At 36.6% G+C, this 25,788-nt stretch overlaps 1 protein-coding gene across 1 annotated transcript; it reads right to left on the reverse strand.

The window, feature by feature from the left end:
* Positions 1 to 446: 446 nt before the first annotated feature.
* Positions 447 to 22,654, reverse strand: LOC135200663 (uncharacterized). Its single transcript, XM_064229270.1, has 6 exons — positions 22,631 to 22,654; positions 11,418 to 11,531; positions 10,774 to 10,928; positions 7,856 to 8,081; positions 3,214 to 3,374; positions 447 to 615 (listed from the first exon to the last, which is right to left on the reverse strand). Exons 1-6 carry the CDS (start codon positions 22,652 to 22,654, stop codon positions 447 to 449), a joined length of 849 nt encoding a protein of 282 aa, XP_064085340.1.
* Positions 22,655 to 25,788: the final 3,134 nt, after the last annotated feature.

Here is a 25,788-nt window from a genome sequence, read left to right on the forward strand (position 1 = left end):
TATTATTTAAGAAAACTGCTGGAAAGTTGAAACATATAGTATAGTATAGGCCTATTCATAAAATGTCAACCCAATCATTAGCTTTCGCATCAGCATTTTCATCGTTGCTGCCACAATCTGATGCGTTCTGCAGACTTCCCCTGTCCCCGCACCCACCTTCCCCAACACAAAAAAGTGAATTATATTTGCTCTCACCGCATGGAGATCTCCGAGTCCCACCTATAGGTGAGGGTCCAGTTAAACTTGTTTTTGTATTTCTGTAGTCTCTTAACGTGTCCCGGTGGCTCCGCGTTCATGAAGATGTAACGAGTATGAGGAGACCTGGAATAATCACAGTAGAGCTGGTTTATATTGTACTTGATGATGAAGGGAAATTGGATGGCAATGGTAATGATGATAAGAAAGGTATATAACAACTACAGTAATAGGAGGTTTTACTATTGTGATCAATCATCACTGTGTTGTATCAGTAACAGCGATATCATAACAGCAGTAAATAAGAGAATGTCTTCATTCAAAACCACCTGAGAATCAGTAAACTGGGAAACAAATATAATATGCATGAATCTCATTTGGTTACCTGTCACATACCATGAGAACATGTTCAGTTCATTCCTAATTGATTTACAAATTAACGAGGCTATCTGAACCCATCATTCTTATCTCTCACACTTTCCTGCACTTAATCAGAACCATTTTGCCCTCTTATGGACTGGAAGTAAAATAAAAACATCAAAGCCAAGTCTGTGTGTAGAACGCAAACATCTACCAAGGCTGAGCATTCAATCTGCGCCCCTTAGCAGTCCTATATCCAGATCGCACATCTCCCATTTTACTTGAAACATATCTGCCTCTTTCTAGCGGTTTGCTGTCACCTAAAACAAGAGACATATATCAACACCGTTTTCTTGCCCATCTTTATGGTGTGAAATAGGATAAAACATATAAGAACCTCTTTTGACAAGTAGATGGTGCCACTATAGGACCCCCCTCGGTGGTCTATTTGGCAAATATCGAGGAAAGAACCTTCAGTTCCTATCCGAAACCGAAGATATATGCCCGATATACGGACGATATCTTCATTGCCACGCACGTACAGTATGCCTTGAAGAGGAACTCTAGCCTGAACATTATCGAATATGGTGTCGAAGGGCAACTTTAATTCTTGTTTATAAATGTGGAGAGATGAGGAGACAGGTACAATACTATCATATACTAAAAGGCAACTAATGTAGGTCAGTGCCTTAGTGCCCATGGCGAGTGCCTGGGATATTTAGTAATGCTCTATGGTAGGTGTGTACTTGAGATTGTAGAATTACACACTGTTACTCATGGAAAACTACTCGCAGAGCTCAAATGTGTTATCCTAACGAATAACAGAAACGACGACAATCTAACAGAAGGTAGCGTATGAAAACAGTTGGATGTTTATGTCGGCACACCAGTGACGACGCCAACCTTACCGAGAAACATCAGATTGTATTACAAAGACGCATATCAGTCAGTTCAGGGATGAAGTCCATGAAATGAAGAGAATAATTGCCAGCGTGCGACACCTACGAATCCTGATGAGATTATTTCCTTCCATTCTACTGCTGCCCAAACCTAGTCAGCACCCTTATGATGGAAAATAGCACAGCCCCTGTAGAGAGATGTGGCAGTCAACCAATAAAGCGCCTCAGTGGTCGCGGGTTCGATTCTCGGCCATTCCATTGATGAGTGAGAGATGTGTATTTCTGGTGATAGAAATTCACTCTCGACGTGGTTCGGAAGTCACGGAAAGCCGTTGGTCCCGTTGCTGAATAACCACTGGTTCCATGCAACGTAAAAGCACCATACAAACAGTCAACCAATGAACTATACAAATTGAAATTCATCCAAGGAATCTGTCAAGCCCTCAGTAATTACTACATAGGTCCCACCACCACCACTGCGCAGGCAATTGCAAGCTCACTGCAACCAATAATATTTCAACACTGTATATGACTATGACCAAAGCCAACACTAGAAGAATTAATAGAAAGCACAGAGATCGTGCATAGAGAAGCAGGTTCTACAAATTGCAAAATAGCAGAAGCTGTGATATAAATAACAGTGGCCTGCAATAAGTTTTTATAGAGCAACACGGACTTCATCCTCTATTCCTCAAGAAAACCTCAGGATATCTGTGAGAATTGGGAGGACACGAGCGACAGAAACACCCCTGAACATGACTACTGACGTGTATTTCTGGTGATAGAAGTTCACTCTCGACATGGTTCGGAAGTCACGTAAAGCCGTTGGTCCCGTTGCTGAATAACCACTGGTTCCATGCAACGTAAAAACATCATACAAACAAACAAATGACATACTGACAATGAAGCAAATCAAGCCTAAGGCTAGCGATGGGAATCCCGCCTTCCCTTGGCTGCAAGCCACGGCATTGGACGTGTCCTATAAAGCACAAGAATGCCTATGCTACCGCCTGGACCACCAGCAAGAGAATGAGACCAGCTGAACAATAGAAATTCAGTACTGGAATGATGTCACGTTTGAAATTCAAAAGTCCCGTGCAGTTGTAAGAGCCTCACATGTCAATAATAATCCAGTCCTGAAGAAACTGCCAAGAGGTGGGAAGTGGTCCGTCGACTATAAGAAGCAGTTAATGGAAAGAGTCGTTGGATCATTTTTTCTGATTGCTGAGAAGCTTGCCTGAAGATGCAAAAGAAGCATAAACTGATTCAAAGTCCTGATAAGAAAGTTAGTATCTGTGAACGATGCCATGGATTTCATAGAAATTGCATAAGAGAAAATATGCCCAAATAGCATGTATATTTTTTTTTCTCTGTATAAAAAGTAAGTGTGAGGGCTCCGCATAAACATTCAGATGTATTACCAAAAGAAATAGTTACATCTTTATCATAGTAAGCCTACAATATCAGAAACGTTGATTCCAGCCAATCACGAACTAGCTATGCATTGCCACATCTACCTAAAACCTACGTTCATGAGTGACAGATAGAATGAAATCGACTATATCATTTATCCATGACTTTACATAACTGGTCTTAGTTGGAAAAGACAGGAAGCATGTGAGTCCCATATGTATGAGTGCATTTGTACCTAATTTGAATCGTCTTACCAACCAATAAATATTCTCTTATGCATATCACAATATCACACAGCCGTAGCTACGTTTATCGAAACATTTCAATAAGCCCACTTTGTACTTACCTTACGGAGGAAAACTTTTGTCCTTGGAGCGCACGTGCCATATAACAGCATCCAGTTCTTTCATACCGTACAAAGTTGCGTGTTTTGTTCGTTACTGTGCATGCGTTGTATTTGCACCCGAAGCGAAGGAAGGCCGATCGTCCACTGCCCAGACCAAAATTCTTAGGGGCAGTGCGAGGCTGATATTAATTTATTAAACAATGGAATTTGATCATTAGTAATGGTAGTAAGCACCTTTTTGACATCATTAACTATCAAATTTACATAATTTTATTACATGGTTAATCCTTTTGAACTGTTGAAGAAAAGTTTGCAAGGAATGTGATTATGTAGAATCGTGAGGCGTTTGTTAGGGAAAGGAAAACTTGGCCCTTTTAATGAATTTGAACATAATCTATTATTTATTATATGGTGAATGCTTCCAATGAGTGTATCTTAACCTTACAGTGACAAAGAAACGCCTTTAAAGATGGAGATTGAAAGCAAAGTTAGGACTGCTAGAGTGGAGACATGCGTATTTTAATAATTGTAACGCAAACTACACACATTGAGAACTGTAGGCATTAGAATGATCTATGAGAGCCATAGTAGAAGAGTTATATGTTGGTTAAATTTCGGGGGAGTTTTCTTGTCTGAACTATATTCTCATGTACAAAAATATATATAAACTATATTCCTAACACAAGTTGCATGCAATTGCTTCGTATCATTCACAAGAACAGTTAACATTAAAATCGTGTGTTTCCGACTTCAGATGATTTGGTAGGTGTGTGATTCCCAATAATTCACAATCAAACAAGTTCAGTTTGATTTTGCAAATCTTGTAGTCATTCTTGCTACCAGTGTATATAGATGCATTTATTCTTTTTAATTTGGTTGCCTGATTTGGCCGTTTGCATTTGCACAGTCCATGCTCAAAAGTGATGCTACATGAACATAGGATTTCGTTAAAAATTCAATAACTGGCAACGTAACATCTTGCATATCTATTTCTTATTTATTGATTCAAAAACACAAGTACTTCTTAAGGTCAAAATATGTTTCATAAGAGTGAAAGCTGTATATATCAAAACCAAGAAAATTTAGTGTGTAGCCAAATTTCGGAAAAACTTGTATGGTTTAACATTTCCAGAACTTTTGTTCATTCAGTGCCGATGCATTCAACAAAGAAAAGTCATCAACAACCCTAGGTTCAAATGTTAAAATAGTAGATATAGAAAAAATAACCATAAAATTGTAGATAGTCCTATTTGGTTATTTTTCCCCCTTGACACTGAATATATATATATATATATATTATATATATATATATATATATATATATATATATATATATATATATATATATATATTATATATATTTATATATATATATATATAATTACAAATGTTACTAAAACGCATCCACCGGTATTAGCGCTTGAGCATGGCCTGTGTGATGCAACCATTGAAGTGGCAGCAAGATGATCCAGCAAGCATTTTCTAGTTTTTATTGGACTATTAGAATTTTCATTAAAATTAGATTGTGTTAGATTTTTTAACTACTTCAAAAATAAAGGGTCACTAGTAAGTATTCCCTATGCAGTTGCATTATTTTTTATGCCAAGATTTTTTTTGTTCCCACCTCCCAGGCCCGTTAGATTTTTAACTTGCCAAAAATACCTTGCATTTAGCAGTGACATTTATATATTAACAATTTCTGGCTAGAAAGCATATGAAGTTTTATCTATACCTTCTTGCACTTCAAGTTAACTTATAAATGAATCAGTTGTACACCAAAAGCAAACAGAACTTTCAAGAAAATAACATTCTTTGTCAGTTAAGAAAAAGTGTTGCATAATCCTTGGTGTTATTACTAATAAATATTTAGAATTATTATAACTATCTTCTCGATATACTAGTTTAAAGGATCATCATCATTTATTCTTCAAAGAACAGGTAGTCTATAAAGGTAGATCCTTTATTAAATGGAATTACTTCTGAGAAACTATATTATTTTTGTTAGGCTTATAAATAATTTTGCAGCACAGGCAATTTGAACATGGCCTAAAGATTCAAATTTAAACAAATTTCAAAGAAAACTTTTTTTTTTTTTTTTTTTTTTTTGTTTTTTTTTTTTTTTTTTTTTTTTTTTTTTTTTTAAATTCATATTTCTATTTTGAAAAATCATTAGGTCAATTGTTATATGCTGTATAGGTAATTACAAAGATCGCTTCAAGTAGCATGTTAAGCACGCTGGCACTGATGCCAATCTTATCATAAATGTGCTCTGCTGAGCTAAACAATAAAAAAGTAATTTCATATAAGAGCTCATTTCCATACAACCATAATGAAAATAGTGTTAGTTGTGAAACTGCAAACTCATCGACATGTATGACATTTGGTATGTAAAATAAGATTAGCACTACTTGGCAACTGTAACACTGAGACTGAAATTTTTGATGATATTAAAACGTTCATGTTGCGTCACTTAAGAGCATGGAGCGCCTCAGTGGCGTGGTTGGTATGGTGTTGGCGTGCTACCTCGGTGGCCGCAAGTTCCATCCTCGGGCATTCCACTGAGGGGTGAGAGATGTGTATTTCTGGTGATAGAAGTTCACTCACAGTGTGGTTCGGAAGTGACCTAAAGCTGTTGGTCCCGTTGCTGAATAACCACTGGTTCCATGGCTGTACTTTCATATAAATCTTATTATCTATCTTACTTTTTCGTCTCTGCTTTTTTTTCTTGCTAAGCAATATAATGGCCCTCTTTCCGGAATTGTTATATAATGATACGGGCTTGTTACGAGTAACAATAACAACTCTGGCACAGTTACTAATGATAATAATTATGGTAAAAAATGGAATGTGTGCCCATACATTGATTTTTCTCTGTTTTAACAATGACAACCTATCGGTAATTAGCTCAACTTCGCTATCGGGCAAAATCTCAAACAAGAAATTCCGGAAGAGTACAGTGTATTGTACATCATATAATGAGATGCAATGACAAATTAACTACAATATTCCATTTACTTTTCATGATACAGGTACACTAGAAATATTATAAGTTTTTGAAGAAAGAAAGCTTTAAAGGTTTTCTTAAAGCTTAAAAAATGCCTAGATGGGCGAATAAAACCAGCCGGTGCAGCTCGTTAAGGAAAACAGTGTTTGGCAAAAGGCTCTCGAAAGTATATACAGCAAATATTATACTCCGGATACCTTCTAACATTATACGAACGTTTAGCGCCTCAGTGGCGTGATCGTATGGTCTTGGCCTGACCACCTCGGTGGCCGAGCGAGTTCGATTCTCGGGCATTCCATTGAGGTGTGAGAGATGTGTACTTCTGGTGATAGAAGTTAACTCTCGACGTGGTTCGGAAGTCACGTAAGGCCGTTGGTCCGTTGCTGGATAACCACTGGTTCCTTTATGCAACGTAAAAACATCATACAAATAAACATACGAACGTTACACGAGGGCTATAACTGGTTACAAATTTTTTTTCTTTTTTTTTATTTGAGACCGCTACTTTCTTACAGTTAATCATGTCTACAAAATAAAAGCGTGGGCTTTTATGGAAGGAAGTGGTACGAGAAAAGAAATTTTTTTTTCTTCTTCTTTTTTTTTTGTACTATTTACCTCCATGTTTGGCGCTCACACTTTTATTTTTGTAGACAGAAGATCATGGTGTGTCTAAAAAAACATTTATTTTTCACTATTTCGTGCATTTTAATAGAAGCGTGTTTAGAATTTTTTTCAATATATTTTTTTTATTTATTTATTTGATTATAGTACTTTTAGTTTGACAGAAAATTTAACCAATTCATGATTGTAGCTAGCGAAATTGACTCCTGTCGAGCCAAGGAAGGTTTTGAGAAATCCACAGTTATTAACTTCTAGCGACTCAAAGAAGGTATAAAGATCCTTAGCTATAACCGTTCTACCTAGTCGAAGAAGTTGCGGAAAATCTGAAGAGTTTCCCCCCACAAATCCTGAGATACGGGGAGATGTCACCTGTATTGGGGGTCATTAAGTGTAACAGCTGACCTACTGATCATGTTCAAGGTATATTGTCACCGGAACTGAGTAAGTCCATCGGGGCGAATGGATCAAGTCGAAAATTGAGTTACAAGTTATGACCCAGACAGACGCAGAAGTCAGGTTAAATAAAAGTGACCTGATTCTCATCCCTCCCACTGTGCTCACGAGATCTCTCTCGCTCTTTGACCGCCAAGTTACCATCTTCCCGTAGTTGGGGTTAGTGCCGTCAAGGCATCTCATGCGGTGCATTGTAGGCACTACTTAAGGTTCTTTGCAGCATGTCTTCGGCCCCTAGCTGCAACCCCTTTCACTCCTTTTACTGTGCCTACCTTCATATTCTCTTTCTTCTATCTTACGTTCCATCTACCAACCATCTGATTTATAGTGCAAATGTGCGAGGTTTTCCTCTTGCTACACTTTGCAAACCTTTTACTGTCAGTTTCCGTTTCAGCGCTGAATGACTGGACCTTCGGCCTAAATTCTAAATTCAGTTCAGTTCTAAACCTGGGATTCGTTGGTCATAGACCATCGAAATTACTCCTGTTAAGATCAATTGAAGCTCACCGTGTTTTGTCTTCTGAGTGGAGTATGTCAACAAATATTAGAAAATAAAGTTCTTACCTTATTCCAAATGAGGATTTTTTTCAGCGGAATACGAGCCGAGTCCTTCTTTTTGCCATTCGCGGGAGAATCGATCTTATCTGAATCGACTGCGCCTTCTTCTTCGTCTTCTGTTTCGTCCTTGCTCCCATTCTTTAATGGTTGTTTAATGATGTCCTCGGAGTTTGGGACATCATTACTTCCAGTGACATCAGCACCTGACGTCACACTTGAATTGTGTTGGCCTCTGAAAAAAGGAAATCTATGAGCTGGAAAGTAATTTCAGTATGTGTGCGATAGTGCTTTCGACATCTTGCAGACACTAATATGGTTTATATGTGTGCGGGAATCATTTTTAACACAATTATCAGTTGCACTGCAGTCAGGTTATCATTACACTAAGAAAGAAGCTCTTGGTGCGGCTTGTTTATTCTTGCATTGCCCAAAAGGTTTGTTCATCTTGGCGAAAAATTGACTGAAGGTTAAAGGCCTCGCATTTGGGACAAAGATTAAATTTTGAGAGAAATTTCAATCTGGATGACGAACACACCAGGCAAAATCTACGGAAACAGCTGAACACATTCACAAAGCACGATGACTATGCACAAACATGGGCGCCCGCAGCATATTTTCCAAGGGGAAGAACAATATATATATATATATATATATGTGTGTGTGTGTGTGTGTATATATAAAGGCATACAGCAGGGTCCATAAAACACATCAACAAGGCCATAGTTTATTCAAACGAAACATTTCGCACATGTTCTCTGTGCATTTTCAATCTGTATAACATAAAAATAATTAAAATTTACAAAGAACATTTTAAAAATATTGAGAGAAAAAAGGGTTTATTATTAAAAACTTTTAAAAATTAACATTATTTAAAAAGGGTACAGTAAAAAAGACCCAGTGCTCACCAAACCATTCAGAGGAGAAGGAGAAGAACGAATGACCAAGATTTGACACCAACCTACGACTTCAGTTATGCGAGATAAAGAGAGGCGAAAACGTTAGAGTTTAAAGAAGGAACAAGCCGTTTGATGTATAATGACGCAAGGGTAGTTAAGTAATCACTATGGCTCGTACCACCAATAATGGAAAAATGCTTTTTGTTGACTTCAATTTTACATATAGAGGCTTGGTTCTTTATATTAGAAAATTCGGGTTTACTCAGTTTCTGGCCGGTTCTATAACTGTATCCATATGGCTACAATATCACAGCTGCAGTAACCTGCGACAAGATCCAGCATAAATACCGGGGCATCCCGGGCACTTGAATTTATAAATCAATGTTGGACCTCATGAAGGTCTGCAGTTTGTTCTTGTAGTTAAAGAATACGCCAATCTTGAGTGGATGATTGGAACTAATGAATATTAAGGCATCCAAATTCATTTTCAATTATTTGTTTATATTTGGTTGCAAAGTTGTTGTCCGAAATAAACGGGATTGTGGCAAAAATATTTTTCTTTGGGACATTATAAGAGGGTGTTGGATCAGAGAAGTGTTGTGACAACAGCCTGTTAATTACTTTAAAGCCCCAGTTTTTTGTATAAGAATTCTGTGAAAAAAAAAATTGATTAAAAACAAAATCTCATTATGAAAAAGAGACCAACTCGAAGAATTTCGAAGAGCCCTATTCTTTAACTACAAGGACAAACTGCAGACCTTTATGAGGTCCAACATTATTTATAAATTCAAAGATGTGCCCGGGATGCCCCGGTATTGAGGTTGGATCTTGTCGCAGGTTACTGCAGCCGAGATACTGTAGCCATATGGGATACAGTTATAGAACGGGCCAGAAACTGAGTAAACCCGAATTTTCTAATATAAAGACCAAGCCTCTATATGTAAAAACACAAAATTGCTAACAAGTCAACAAAAAGCATTTTTCCATTATTGGTGGTAACGAGCATATTGATTATTAACTACCCTTGAGTTATTATACATCAACGGCTTGTTCCTTCTTTAAACTCTAACGTTTCCGCCTCTCCTCTTTATCTCGCATAACTGAAGTCGTAGGTTGGTGTCAAATCTTGGTCATTCGTTCTTCTCCTTCTCCTCTGAATGGTTGGTGAGCACTGGGTCTTTTTTACTGTAACCTTTTTAAATAAATGTTAATTTTTAAAAGTTTTTGATTATAACCCATTTTTTCTCTCAATATTTTTAAAGTGTTTTTTGTGAATTTTAATTATTTTTATGTTATATTTACAGATTGAAAATGCACAGAGAACATGTGCGAAACGTTTCGTTTGAATAAACTATGGCCTTGTTGATGTGTTTTATGGACCCTGCTGTATGCCTTTTTCATATCTTCACCTGGAATCCGTATATATATATTATATATATATATATATATATATATATATATATATATATATATATTATATAATATATTATATATGCAGTGGAATTGCGATGCCAATAATTTTAAGTGAAGCATGATGCGTTATTGATAATAAAATTAAAAAAACTTACATTGACTTATTTTTCAATAGTTCCATAACCCGTTGCTGAATAACCACGGTTCCATGCAACGTAAGAAACACCATGCAAACAAAATAGATCCTTATTGCTGTGTTTTTCCACTGAAATCAAACATTTCTTGAAGGAATAACGTGGCTACATGCGTGCGTACAAATATAATGAGGATACCTTTAATTTACTTTATACTGAAAGAATATACTGTAGAATGGAAGGAAAACGAAGTGATGTAGTTAAATGTGATATATATATATAATATATATATATATATATATATATATATATATATATATATATATATTTTCCAGGATTTCAGGGGGCCCCCAAGTGGCCCCCTTGCCCCTACGTGCGGGCGCCCATGTGCACAAAACAAGCAGAATAATAGAAAACAGATAAGTGTTTTAACATTTTCATCTGCCTTGCTCTTAAAGAAAACGGAAACGATATCACTTACCTTTCGAACAAAACTGATCTTCGTAGAGAATTCTGGAAGGCGTCTGCAAATGTCTGTGCGTAATGCTGAAGGTAATGTACTGGCGTAAACTTCGAAATCAACAGGTACCAATACAGGTAAGGCAATGCCATACAACATAGTATTATTACCCAAATCTGAAATAAAATTAACGGTATATTTCATTACTTTCAGAGTAGATGTTACTCAAATCGCTGCTTTATTATAATTGGAAAGATCTTGCTTCCCAAAGGTTTCATGACAATCATAATATCTGTCCTGTTCGTGAAGGTTGAATTTGCTTACGAGCGAAGCGAAGTCTTACTGGAAACGGCCCCATTTTTGGCCGCCCTGCCCTAACGCTATTCAAATGCTAATATCTCCGAAAGTATTGAAGGTAGAAGAAAAATTCTTTCGGTAGATAAAACATTAAATCTTTCAATTTCATCCCATATAAGATATATTTTTAAAATATAATTTTGCCGCTTTGAGATATTATCCGTGATGTACCCAAGGGTCCGGACCCGTTATTTCCACCCTCTTATATTACTGTCACTTGTGACGGTTTGGGTTAACGTTGCGTTAATAATGTGTGACCTTGCTTTACCTGTTACCAAAAGATGGAATTAATAAGATATTTGGCTCACCTTCTTCGCCATCTCCACTCGAGTTGAATGCTGCTGATTTTCCTTCACGTGAGAACACTCGTCGTTGTTATAGTCTTTGGTTGTTATTGATGCTAGGGCAGGCACCGTAGATCCCTGATGGCATATGGGAAAGATACTATTACCCGAGTGGATTCTGAACCCAATGTTTAGTTTTGATCTTTGAACTTACACATGGATGAAACTGTTTTCATTGAATAAGGCAATTCTTGAGCCTGGCTACAGTTTAATTTTGGACTTTTGGTGGCAATATTTTCATGAATACGCGAGGTAGACCACGCAAGCAGGAAGCTAAAAGATGCTCGTTACTGAAAGTGAAACATTTATTCCTGGAATTTTTACGACCATTCATGGACGATGTTCACAGCTTCCAATTGAGAGATTTGCGTTTGTTTCCACCATCTTAATTTTTTTTGTTTTTTTTTTTTATTATTAAATGTCTTGTCTTCTAATGATTAAACCACCGATTTACTCTTACTTTCATTTCATCGCACTTATGTTCTCTTATTTATTTATTCATTTGTTACCAGTAGGCCGTTTTCCGTAACAGGGATGGTTCCAGATGAAAACAACACATTATATACTTTCATATCTGAAATAGAACTTGTTGAATAAAAGATGAACCGCCAGGAATTTTATTTATGATTTATTTATCAGAATAAAAATGTAAAATAATAAGTAATTTGTATGTTACACAGTACGGAAAAAAAAAATTAGTATTTAGACCTTATGGAGTATGCAAATAATAGTAATACTCCGACAACACTAAATGTTGTCGAAGTCTTGGCGGAGTTATTTCGTTTCACCGTCCGGTTAGCGGCTAATTTTCTCTTCCGTCAGCCGTTGACAGGTTTTCCTGATACTCCATCATCCATCTTTCAGAGATCGTTTCCTCGTGTAGCCTACTCTCTTTTGGCCTCATTAAAAAGTAATCGCTCGTATTCATTCGGCGACCATTAAGGGTAATAACATTTAATGTATGCATTTGGTGTCTGTCAGACACCTGAACAACTTCGATCGGATATTATTTATGAAGCCAACTATACTGTTTTTTTTTTTTTTTTCATCTGTCCACCCGCCTGTGGACAGTCGGGTGGACGGAAAAAAAAACAAAGTGTAGTTCCTTCTCCGATGAGGTGAATGTCAGTGTCCAGCTACAGTAGTTTAAAGTGTTAATTCTTTGCTTCTATTGCTTGTAAAGCATCAAAGTTTAGAGCTGAAATGGAAATATCGTAGTCATTTGGTGGGAATAATAAAAAAAAAGAAAATGGTGTTTGTATGACTTGTAAGCCTCTATGAATGAAAATAAATGACTTTGCTAATGAGTCTATTTTAATGTTCACATGTGTATGAAAAAACAACATTGCGACGGATCGACGAAAAGTTCTCTTTTAAATATGGCCTAAAAAGATTTGTAGTAACCTACAGAGTACTGAATTCTTACGATTAATGACCATTTATCGGCAATAATATAATATATATATATTGTGAAGTCTTTAGAGGTTTATGTATTAGATAAAGTTGTTCAGGGGCTTATAAAAATCTTATTTTGGCTATTAAGAAAGCAATTCTCTCTCTCTCTCTCTTACTGAGATCACAGAATTTTTATGGTACATGTACCGCATATACATGTATGCAATATCAGTGGTATCTCTCTCTCGCTGAGCCCATTTGATAATCAATTTTCCTACGGATCTGAATTCAGAACGAAAGAAAGAACAAATTTCTCTTGCGATTCCAATGACCGAAAACATAACAAGGCAATTTAACTGTGAACATAACTGTATATAATTTTCGTACATATAAGTATGAATATACGTGCATCAAGCTACAAATGTCCTTTAATATCCAATTCGCTCTGCCTCGGAATGAACATTTTTTCACATACGTTAACCGAAGGAAAATTTAATTAGTTAATAATTTCGTCCTCTCGTGGGTTCGAACCAGCGGCCCGCGGACACAGGAAAAATCAGGACTTCAGTGATATTATCGACTCGGCCAACAGGCAACAATAATATATTATTATTATTTGAAAATATATTTATTCCGATTTAGAGCGAATTGCATATTAAAGGATATTTGTAGCTTGATATATGTGTATGAATCATGGTGATGAAATAAAAATTCATATATATATATATATATATATATATATATATATATATATATATATATATATATGTGTGTGTGTGTGTGTATACATATATATATATATATATATATATATAAATATATATATTGTGATATCAGCTACTTAAGTTTTATCTCGTGGCTCCATTAAAGTAAACGTTTGTTTATTAATTGCTGTCAATATTCTATCAGTTCACTTGAGCCTCGAATTCTTGTTTGAGTTTTCTATCGTTGCTCTTCCCCCACCGAATGTTATTATTTGCTAATGGTACTCTGCCCGTGAAAGTTTCTCTTTACTTTCATGTACGAGTGCTTTGGTTGTTTCATCTTCTGCCTCCTGCCACGTTTGACTGTTTAAGAGGCGATTTGCATATTTTTCGTCTGGATGGGGGAGGGAAGATTGCTTTCGGCTCTCCTTTAGAGAAGTTCGCGCCCTTTCTCACGGCTAGTTGATTAGTGTGGTGATCACCACCTTGCACCATTGCTATCTGCTGTATTTGGTTTGGGACGTTTCTTGCTTCGAATGGACTCATCTGCTGCTGATGCATCAATGTCGCTGGATGCATACACCTGACCCTCTTTTGTGGCTGTGGTAGTAAGTGTACCGAGGCCATCGTCATCGTCCACATCTTGAGTTTTATCGACTACTGTTATGGTGACGCCTCTAGAATCATCCTACAAACAGCCGTTGTCTCGAGATCTTCTGAGAGTCGTTAGGAGGCCTTTTGGTCATGAAGAAGAGTAAGCTTCCGATTATGTGCCTTCTTTTTATCCAAGAATAGACTCATTTCCTTGTGGATGGGCAATAGTGTCCTGGGACGACTAATAAAGCCGGAAACTATCACTCGTTTGTTAAACTACTGCAGTGCTGAGATTTGTGTTTTTGTCCGCAACCGTGGGACCATATATATGTGGTACTATTTACTGTAGATATTGTGTTCATTTCAGTTAGGTTAAGAATTTTCTTCTTTCTTCATCTCTCACTTATTACTGACGTAGTGCGGAAGTTGTTTTTTCTCCCTTCTCCTCGGCACTTTCCCTCTAAATATCGTTTGAGTGAAGGTTTAACTGTGAGTTTGAATGGGAGGTGTAAGTGTGTGTGACTGTACCCTCAGCCAATAATTCGAGGACGTGTGTAAGTAACTTCTTGTAATAAATTTAGATTTTTACGTTCGTTTTTCAATTACCCCCTCAATAAAGTGTATTTTGTCTGTATTGCTGGTAAATTTTACTCTTTAGCCTTCAAGCTATCGTAGTAAAAGCAATTTTGTTGGAAGGCCCAGTAAACATATAATATATATATATAATATATACTATATATATATATATATATATTATATATACATATATATATATATATACTATATATATATACATATATATATATAATTATATATATATAATATATATATATATATATATTATACATCTATGACTGATGTTTTCGGATGCTGTAGTACTAACTGGGGAGATGTAAAAGGAAATGCAGTCAGTTGTGAGACTCTGGAAGCGTTTGCGAAAGGAGAAATGAGGGAGAGGTTGCACGGTACATGTAAATGAGGATGATAGAACAATGATTGTTATTAAGGGTGGTGGAAGAATGAACCCTCCCTGTTATTGTATCGGTATTTGCGTGATGGTTTGATGAGGGAAGAGGTGAATTGCCGATTTGGAAGTGAACCGAGGTTGTTGCAAGCCAATAAAAGAAAAAAAATTTGTTGAAGCTATTAACATAAGTTGCTGACGTAGATTTGTTTTGTTGTAACAAGAAGATTAAACAGGTGAAAAAGGTAGAGATGCGTGGAAGAAGTGAATTTGTAAGAGGAAAAAGTAAGTATATCTTAATTTTAGCAGACCACTGAGCTGATTAACAGCTCTCTTAGCTAGGGCTGGCCCGAAGGATGAGATATTTTTACGGTGGGCTGAGAACCGAGAAATGAATTTCTATCGCCATAATAGATTCCTCTGATTTTCCGCTGCGGGGTGCCGAGCCGAGAGTCGAACTTCGGACCACCGGATTGTGAGAGGGGGAAGAAGCATAGAATTTCGAGAGTTAGTTTATGTGCAGAACTTGAGGGTGATGGGTAGTGAAGAAAGTCCAGACTGAAAATGTTAAAAGAAGAAAACCACAAGATTACGTGTGAGACAGGAATACGTTGACATACATTCTATTAAATCTCACTGTGTCTCTATCGGCCTTAGCAAGGAACTGTACATGGTAGCTATAGTAGATTCACATCAGCCGTGCATTTGATGTCTAGGCTAGTCCCTCACGACGCTCCTGATTGGCTGTTGATAAGCCAATGACAGGATCGGAAACTCCAGTCACTCTCGAGAGTTCACATAGGCAGGATATATGTTCAATCTCTCTCTGAGGTATACGTCTTTCAGGAGAGGTGAAACATACACCCCGCCTATGTGAAACTCTCGAGAGAGACTGAGTTTCCAGCCGTGTGATTGGCTTATCAACAGCCCAATCAGGAGCGTCGTAAGGGACTGGCCTAGACATCACATGTACGGTTGATGGGTTAATCTACTATAGTCAACTGTGATGGGCTGCAGCATGACTGTGAAACCCGTTCCCATTTGGGAATGTTCATACACGTACCTTTTATACTACTTCATTCTGGTAGTCTGGATGTGGGCTTGATTCTTCTCGGGACCGGGCGTTAGAATTTCTTCATTTGCTTCTTCCACTGGTTCTTCGGCTCTTTAGTGACCAGAGTGTTCAAAATGTGAAGAATAGAGAAGTTAAGAGGGCACTGTGGTTATTGCGGGTATACAACCAATATTCTTAAAAGTTATTAGTAGATTCTAAGTGCACGCGTGTTTGTATGATTATATATATATAATATATAAATAGGATGGAGAAAGCCAACGTAGCATCATACATGTGCTCTCTCTGTTTTGGAGTCGTTAACAATCAAACAACTTGTGCCCCCATTAAATGGTCAGACCTCTTCCACAGTTCTATATATAGCATAGTTGACGCCTCCTTTTCCAAACCAGACACGTCACTCAGTTTTTTTAACTCCATAGAGATAGGTACTAACTTAAGCATTCTGCACTTTTAAATTTTTTTATATATTTTTTAGTTCATTTTTTAAATTATTTATATTTAAATTTATCTTGTTCCATTTTTTACTGAGTCTTTTTTTAATTTGTATATTTTACAGCCCTGATGATGAGACCCAAACTCTCGAAAATTTGGAAAATACATGTATGATGCTACGCTGGCTTTTCTCCATCCATATTTATATTAAATCTACGGCGTTCCAGATGCCCCAACCTTCCTGCATATATATATATATATATACTATGATACATATATATATACATGTATGTATACATATATGTGTTTGTGCGTATTTATAAATTTTAAGTCACCCGTAATTTACTTTTTTTTTTTTTTTTTTTTTTTTTTTTTTTTTTTAACCAAAGCACTGCGTTTGATAAACCGTAAATATAATTAATAAATAACAGAGAAAACACCGTCACCATACATTTCAATTGAAACTGATGAGAAGAGCATTTAGACCAGATTTACCTTTCACAGATAATTCAAACATCCCAAGAATGATACATCACGCGATTAGATGTGTAAAACCCTTCGCACACGAATGATAAGAATGATATAACAACTAGCCCGTGGATATATGTGAACCTGAGCAATAATTACTCGAGTATCTGCAACGTTTATCACACTTACGGAAGTAACTGCCCCTGTAAACACAGACCAGTCAATCTAACTGCGCAAAGTTTCTGCTTTCAAAGTTTACTAAATACGACCTTGCCAAACTCTAAAGTGGAGGCAGCGGAACTTGCACTGGAAACAGCAGAGAACACTTTTGTCACCAGACTTCTACACAGAACTACTGAAAATAGTGTTGCCGCCGTGACACACTCAGTGTGGGTAAAATGACTAAACTTCAGTGTTTGCCAATGCAATTGCATCCACATTATTTGCCTCCGTAATTGTCATAGTTGACTATCAGAGGTGGTGATGGATATTCGATTGGACTTTACGCATTTTGATACATGATTAAACTTTCGTTATTGAAGAATTGAATTTTTCTTAAAAATTATATTTAGTATCTATATTATATTTATGGTAGTTTTTTCATTATCCAAGCTTAAGTACCAAAATTTAAAGCAAAGTTATGAAGTGTGTGTGTGTTTTTTTTTTTTTTTTTTTTACAAAGAAAGGTGTGGTCGAAGACAGTGTGGCCATAAAGAGATGCCAGATATCACTATTTGACCACGTTATCGACAAAAAACCACAAAAACATCAGTACTCGGAGTACTGATTTCATGAAAGTGAAAATAATATGCGCCAAAAACCTTAAATAAATGAATAAAAATAATAATAATAATGAGGTTGGAAGGCTGCACTTTGGTATGCCTGTGGTGTTTTCGCATGGTAACACTGCGTCCCGGGCTTTAGATAGTTACGTTCAGCTCACATTCAACGATTAGAATAATATCCTATTTCGAATATTAACGGTGTAATTCGCATACAGTAAATTATTAAAACACTTTTCAGTTGCAAATGTCCACACCATATATCCTTTTTATTTAACCTAACACTTACACACAGCGTAACTATTTACCAGGGATGCAGTGTTACCATACTCAAACACCATAGGCGGATGGACAGATGAAAAAAACAGTATAGAATAATTTTAAGTAACTCTGTGTCGTATGTACTGATAAGCCTATTTTTTAAAAGATATATTTTGTATTTATACCAAAAAGGCCAATGCACCATAGGCCTACATTTTAGACGTTAGTACTAATATATATACACACTAACAGTTATTAAGAAAAGCTATGAATGATATGGGCATTTAGTTACCTTACCTACGGAAATCCACAGAACAACTGAAGTGGCATATATAACCTCAAAAGTAATACAGCACTGCGCTTTGGAAAGCCACCAAATCCAGGAAACTACTGTTCTCGGACTATAATCTGTTCTTTTTCAACTGTCCATCCGCTATGGTGTTTGTGTATGGTAACACTGCGTCCCGGTAAATAGTTACGCTGTGTGTAAGTGTTAGGTTAAATAAAAGGATATCTGGGTGTACATTTGCAACTGAAAAGTGTTTTAATAATTACTGTATGCGAATTACACCGTTAATATTCGAAATAGGATATTATTATAATTGTTGAATGTAGCTGAACGTAACTATCTAAAGCCCCGGGACGCAGTGTTACCATGCGAAAACACCACAGGCAGATGGAAAAAAACAAAGTATAGTGTGGGGCACATTTCCACAACTGTGATTTTCCACGCTCTCCTAAATTTTAACAACATTCATTCAACCATCGTAACGTACATAAAACGATACATGCTTTCCTCCACAGTATAAAGATCATTTCTCAGAAACTTCCATTATTAAGTTAATAACATTTTACGCGCATTAAAACAATTTTGAGTATCTTCAAGTTACCTTAATTGAGAAAATGAAAACCTGAAGCTGTCACTTTGTGGTCGTCTGTATTCGACGTGTCATCAAGACTCGCTCCTCGATCGAATTCTGCTGCTTCATGATTCGGCGTAAACAGTCAATCCTTAATAGCTCTTCATTCAGTCATTTTTATATAATAGAAACGTATATAAATAAGCAAATGACCGAGAATTCACTATACTCGGTTTTTTTTTTTTCCCGTCTGTCCACCCGCCTATGGTGTGTGCGTATGGTAACACTGCGTCCCGGGCTTTAGATAGTTACATTCAGCTTACATTCAATAATAATAACAATATCTGGTATCGAATATTAACGGTGTAATTCGCGTACAGTACATTATTAAAACACTTTTCAGTTGCAAATGTACACCCAGATATCTTTTTATTTACGTAAAAACTTACACATAGCTGAACCTATCTAAAGCCGCCCGGACGCAGTGTTACCATACGCAAACACCACAGGCGGGTGGACAGATGAAAAAAAAAAAAACAAAAACAGAGTATAGGTCAATGAATCACATAATATAAGAAACATCTGACCACAATAAACCCACCCAGAGAGTGACATTTTCCACACTTCGTGTGACCGGTAGTATAATAAAAACGCCACGTTTGCACATGATCATCTTGTGCATTTTATTTAAACTTCCGCACCGGAGGCCACATTTCCGTGTTTCGCCATCACTTTTCTCCTGCACAAGATATAGTTGGATGTTCGTATTACTTCCCCATATTATTTCGCTCATCAATTCCGCTTTCGAAGTAGAATCCAGTCCATACAAAATTTGGATCATTAGAAATCCCACGGAACATTTGGTGAGCTTTGTTTCCTACTTACGTTAACAAGTATAAGAAAAAGAAAAAGTTCTGCGGGCAAAAACTGTGCATCCGGAAAAGTTCAAGACGTTGACGCAACCGCGCTGTGTAACTGAGGACAGGAACTAATTATTATCTATGTCATGGTCTCGACTTCGATAGTAAACAGACATAACGTAAGTTTAAAGAGGTTATTAAATGAGCTTTCATCCGGATCAACAAGTACTACTTAATGACATATAACAATGTTATTTTGGAATGATACATTCAACTTATAGTCAAAGTCACCGCATACGTTAAAGGTACATTTTCGCCAGATTAAAAGAAAAACGAGTAAAATGCACCGAAGATTCTTAGGCCGCAATCAATTGGGTAGGTTTTATTGTCCGGTTCCCCGTGGGGCCCTCAGCCACGGTCCGCTGGTGGCTTGTATTGTTGATACCTATAACTGGTGCCAGATGCACCGATCCCCATGGCTAAATTTAACTTTAAATAAAATACCATATACCGGAGACTAGAGAGCTGCAATTTGGTATGTTTGATGATTGGAGGGTGGATGATGAACATACCAATTTGCAGCCCTCTAGCCTCAGTAGCTTTTATATATGAAGGCGAACAGAAAAAAGTGCGAGCGGACAGACAAAGCCATCTCATTAGTTATCAGAAAACTAAAACAAATAGAGTACAGATGGCATACAGTTAATATCAACAGCAATTAATGACTAAGTGACTGGTTCTGTCCGCTTCCCCTACAAGTAAGTGTAAAAAAAATGTTATCTTCTCAGACCCAAAAACTTACCATCTTAATATTGTTAAAGTTACTAGCACCCTGATTTGCGACCACTGTATATATATTATACTGTACACATAAGCATGTGATATATACATACATATAAACGTATATGTCTAATATATGTGAATCTTTATCACATCACCGTGATTCATATACATACATCGAGCTACAAATGTCCTTTATATCCAATTCACTCTACCTCGGAATTAATATATTTTCATATGTGTTAACCGAATCGATAACGTCACCGAAGTCCTGATTTCTCCTCTCTCCGCTGGGTGCTGGTTCGAATCCACGAGGGGACAAATTATTATCAGCTAAAAATTCCCCTTCGGTTAACATATGTGAAAATATATTAATTCCGAGATAGAGTGAATTGGATATTAAATGACTTATACTATATTATATATAGATATTCTATATATATATATATATATATATATATATAATAATATATATAATCACTAAACAGTGTCAGTTCGTTATTTCAGCGTTACTGCGCTAGGTCTATTAAACTGGGGTATTACCACTAAAGTACACACATTATTTTCTTCTTATCAGTTTCGATTCGGCCTCTGACGCACCCTTTTCTGTCTCTAGGATATTAATTTGGTCAAATTTCGGGTTTAATAATTTTTATGTCACTGTTTCCAACAGTATTATTTAAATCAATAATAAATTGTTTGTATTTTCAAAGCTTTCCATCGTCCGATCGTTCACAGCAAAAAGCACTCATATTTCTGTCACTTTCCTACAGTACTCCCAAACTTTTAATACTAATTAGAAAATTCACTTCTGCTTTCTACCTAACATAAATAAAAAAAATAATCCTGCAATTCTGTGAATACGTGGCATAAAACTGTTGGGTTTAGTTGATAGATGTTTCTTGGTAGACCACATAAATAATACTGATATTTCAAAGGAGAGAGAGAGAGAGATTTTCACACCTGCGTTTGGCATCTCAGCTGTGCACAATTACTGAATGTAATCGCTAATGGGCTGCACATATTTATGTGTTATTTGCATGAATATTGACTAACTAATTATATAGTAAGCTTTTAGGTCTCACTGAGGTGCGACAAAAGATCTTTTATTATTATTATTATTATTATTATTATTATTATTATTATTATTATTATTATTATTATTATTATTATTATATGGTGTCGCTTCTCTTAGTAATAATAATTGTTGATATTAGATAAAAGGAAAACTTTTAAAGATAGATACTGTAAATGTATTTAATCGATCAACCTAATACGCAACATTATAGTATTAAAAGTGGACACTGGAATTTTTTTACCTAAGTATAATGACAGATCTGTACAATAAATCGTTATCGCATTCTTATAGATAATTCGAAATCACTATAGGGAATAATGGAGTTCTGTTTCTCCCGAGTACCATTTTTGACTTGTGAAGGTGGGAGTGAGTCAATTGTAAATGAGGCTGCAAAGGTCAACATATATAATTCATAGTCGAGCTCTGGTCACTTTTTATTAAAGTGAAATCACACATCGCCGATTCAAGACCGCTACCGGCATAACTACTTGCTTTGGCCAAAGGTTTGGCGTCAGTCTTGGGCCGCAAAAAAAAAAAAAAAAAAAAAAAAAAAAAAAAAAAAAATAGCTGATTAGGACACCATTACGACGTACGCAATGTACAATTACAACATCATTACATATGTTGAGATGAGGATTCACGACACGCCCACTTTAATTTTTTTTTTTTTTTTTTTTTTTTTTTTTTGCGGACGGTGACTGGCGCGAAGTCAATTACGTCATATGTAAGACACATGCCGACACACGCAACGACATTACGACGCACGCAACTGTGTCGTAAACATGACTGATTGTATATTTAAGCGGGTGTGGTGAGAATTTGGCACTATATTCCCGTTCCATGCCGCTGACAGAGACACAAGATGGACGACCCAGGAAGTTGTTTCGAACCAGGAATATCTGAAGCAGACAGTAGACAACTTACATGATCCTGAATTAGCACTGCCATGTTGGATCATTACTATGCCCTGTGAAGTTAAAAGTGATGAAGTGCCTGCTGGAGGAATGAAAGCGCAAGAAGCCAAAAGACGCAAAAGAGATGCTGGATCTGGCCCTACTTACAAAGAAGAGAGAAGACCCCCAACAATTACTACAAACTTGATGAGAGAATTGGCAATTGAACCTCCAGGACTGTACCGGAACTTTACCAGGATCACTGAGACACTTTTCAATGAAATTGTTGAAAGGGTCTCCTCCTACATCAAGAAAACCTCACATTCTGGAGAAGACCCATTGAGCCCGACCTGTATGTTGCAATTACCCTGCATTACCTTGCAACTGGAGAATCCTACAGGAGCCTGTCCTTCCAATTCCGAGTAGATGCCAGCACGATCTGCAGTATTGTGCCTGAAACTTGTAGGGCCCTAGTGACTGCCTATAGAGAGGAGGTGATGAGGTTACCGACGACCTCAGAGAAATGGAAGGAAGTAGCCCTGGGTTTGAAGAACTCTGGAATTTCCCACACCTCTAGGAGCAGTAGACAGGAAACACGTCAGAATCCAGGAACCCACTGCAAGGAGAAACTCATTGCTCCAAGAAATTCCACTTGGAGTTGTCGATGCTGACTACACACACACACACACACACACACACACACACACACACACACACACATATATATATATAGTATATATATATATATATATATATAGATATATATATATATATATATGTGTGTGTGTTTAGTCAGCATCAACAATAACTACACACACACACACACACATATATATATATATATACTATACATATATATATATATATATATATATATATATATGTGTGTGTGTGTGTGTGTGTGTGTGTTTGTGTGTGTGTGTGTAATCAGCATCAACAACCACACACACACACACACACACACATATATATATATATATATATATATATATATATATATATAATATACATATATATATAGTAAGTGTTTACATAATAAAAATATGGAATGTTAGTCCATATATATAAAAGACTAGATTGCTTGCAGGAATGTGATCAGACTAGAGACGCTAAAGATGGGGACGTATACAATAAGTATGTAGGCCTAAGTTGACATGCGTCATCTGTGGTCATTCATTTGTTTTGAAACAGTCCAAGCTCCCTGCTTGAGACAACTACCGCCTACGTGATCTGTAGCGTGTCTCATTTTGATTGTGTGTTCGTATGAAACTATGTCATTTGTATGTATGTTTCATATGTTCGAACTACTGTCTGTTCCTTCATAACTTGTAACAGAGATGGTAGAACAGGCAGAAGAGAGTTAGCTATCGTCATTAGAGACCTGTACCTCTTTACCTAAGCTTTATCATGTAGAGGAATAGGATTAGCCATCATCATTGGCAGAAGCGATCAAGCTATCGTTTATTAGAAGACTTATACAATCATACCTGATCTTCACCATGTAAAACTTCAGAAGAATATATAATTTTTTATACTTAGTGTTTTCTACAAGAACCTCACCGAACCATGAGTTTAAACAACATCGTCGTAAAGATAATACCGACTTCGTAACTGATCTACAAAACCCCAGACACTCCATTGAAGATGGAAGTGCAATACCAACCGACTTAGGCGTAAGGTTATCGCTAGTCTAACATTAACCTCATATGGGCGCCTTATCCTACAAGGCACAAGCCCAACCCTAAATATATACATGTGCGTGTGTGTGTGTGTGTGTGTTTTACAGGGCTCTCTTCATACTAGATATTTTCTCAGCCCCTATAGTGGTTGGTGTGATTCTTCCAGTGGCGTTGTGCTTCTAATTTTTGTAGGGACAGTTCTTTATGTGCTAAATAATAATCATTTTTAGAAGATTAATTTAGATTGTTTAGTTTCCTTAATCTGTTTTTTTTTTCATAAAACCATAAATTTCCAACTGAATACATTCTAGATGACTGGTAAAAATGTTCTGTTACAACAGAAATTCCATCTAAAATAAAAGGAGCCCATAAAAACACCCAAAATATAGAGAGAAAATACTGTATTTCAGAGACTGCTGTCTCCCTCTTCAGGTATATGAATTAGAAAAGTTTACAGAAAAGGTGGTATTTATACCAAGAGATCCATCCACAGGTAAGCCAATTTAGGTCACCCCTGCTGATAATCTTCCTTTAATCTTCTTAAGCATTGGTTGAATGAAAATCTTGTCGATCACATATGAATCCCATGCTCCTTTTGAGATGTTCATTACCTGCCTCTCTTTTATTAAGGCCGATTCCATCATTTGACTCTTGTACCGGCAGTTGCTGCTATAAATTATATGTGACAAATTCCAGTTTATTCTATGGTTATGTTCATTTATATTGTTGAAAATAGCTGAGTTCTGTTGTCCATACCCTAACTGACCGTTTGTGTTGTAATTAATCTCTGGGGAAGTGATTTTCCTGTAAATCTGATGTAGATTGGTCACAGTCCTGGCATGGGAGGTTTACATAAACCCTATATCCTTGGGGGATGTCCTTTTGTTTTGTGACGTTAATCAGGGATTTGGCTAAGGGTGGGCTTGGGTTGTTGGTTAGATGTTCCGAGGGTCTGAGTCACCGTCTTAATCCTGTCCAGGTGGGGAATTTTTATTTTATTGTAGGGTTTTCTCTCTGGTCTTGTCTTGAGGGGGTCGGTAGAAAATTACGTTTGCTTGAGTTCCATATCACTCTGTGTAGTACAAAAGATGTCGTTTTTCATGTTGGTGATTCTTTCCTCCAGGAAAATCTTATGTGAGAGAGGGAAGGGGTCTGATTGCAGAGTCCATCTCCCGAATCCGTACATTTTTGGTAGTACTTGTTCCTTGTGGAATTCTTCTAAAAATTGTTTTTGATTTTTCAGCTTGTGTAGTCTGACCAGTTCTTTCTCAAACTTGCGAAAAACTGGCTTAACTTCTGGAAGTAAGTAAATAATCGTGGAAAGGGGGTTGAATTCCATAATGGGCCGAAAATGACTGGTAAAAATGTTCTTTTACAACAGAATTCCATCTAATAAAAGAAGCCCATAAAAACACCAAAATAAGAAGATTAAAGGAAGATTATCAGCGGGCGTGACCTAAATTGGCTTACCTGTGGTTGGATCTCTGTATAAATACCACCTTTTCTGTAA

Source organism: Macrobrachium nipponense, chromosome 27 (assembly GCF_015104395.2).
Source record: "Macrobrachium nipponense isolate FS-2020 chromosome 27, ASM1510439v2, whole genome shotgun sequence".
NCBI classification, from domain to species: domain Eukaryota; kingdom Metazoa; phylum Arthropoda; class Malacostraca; order Decapoda; family Palaemonidae; genus Macrobrachium; species Macrobrachium nipponense.

Coding starts and splice junctions, on each gene's coding strand:
- LOC135200663 (XM_064229270.1), bottom strand. CDS start 22,654: ATGGCAGTGCTAATTCAGGATCAT. Junction 11,532..22,630: donor CAGTGCTAATTCAGGATCAT/GTAAGTTGTCTA, acceptor ATATGCCATCAG/GGATCTACGGTGCCTGCCCT. Junction 616..3,213: donor CAAAAGTTTTCCTCCGTAAG/GTAAGTACAAAG, acceptor TAAATCAATTAG/GAATGAACTGAACATGTTCT.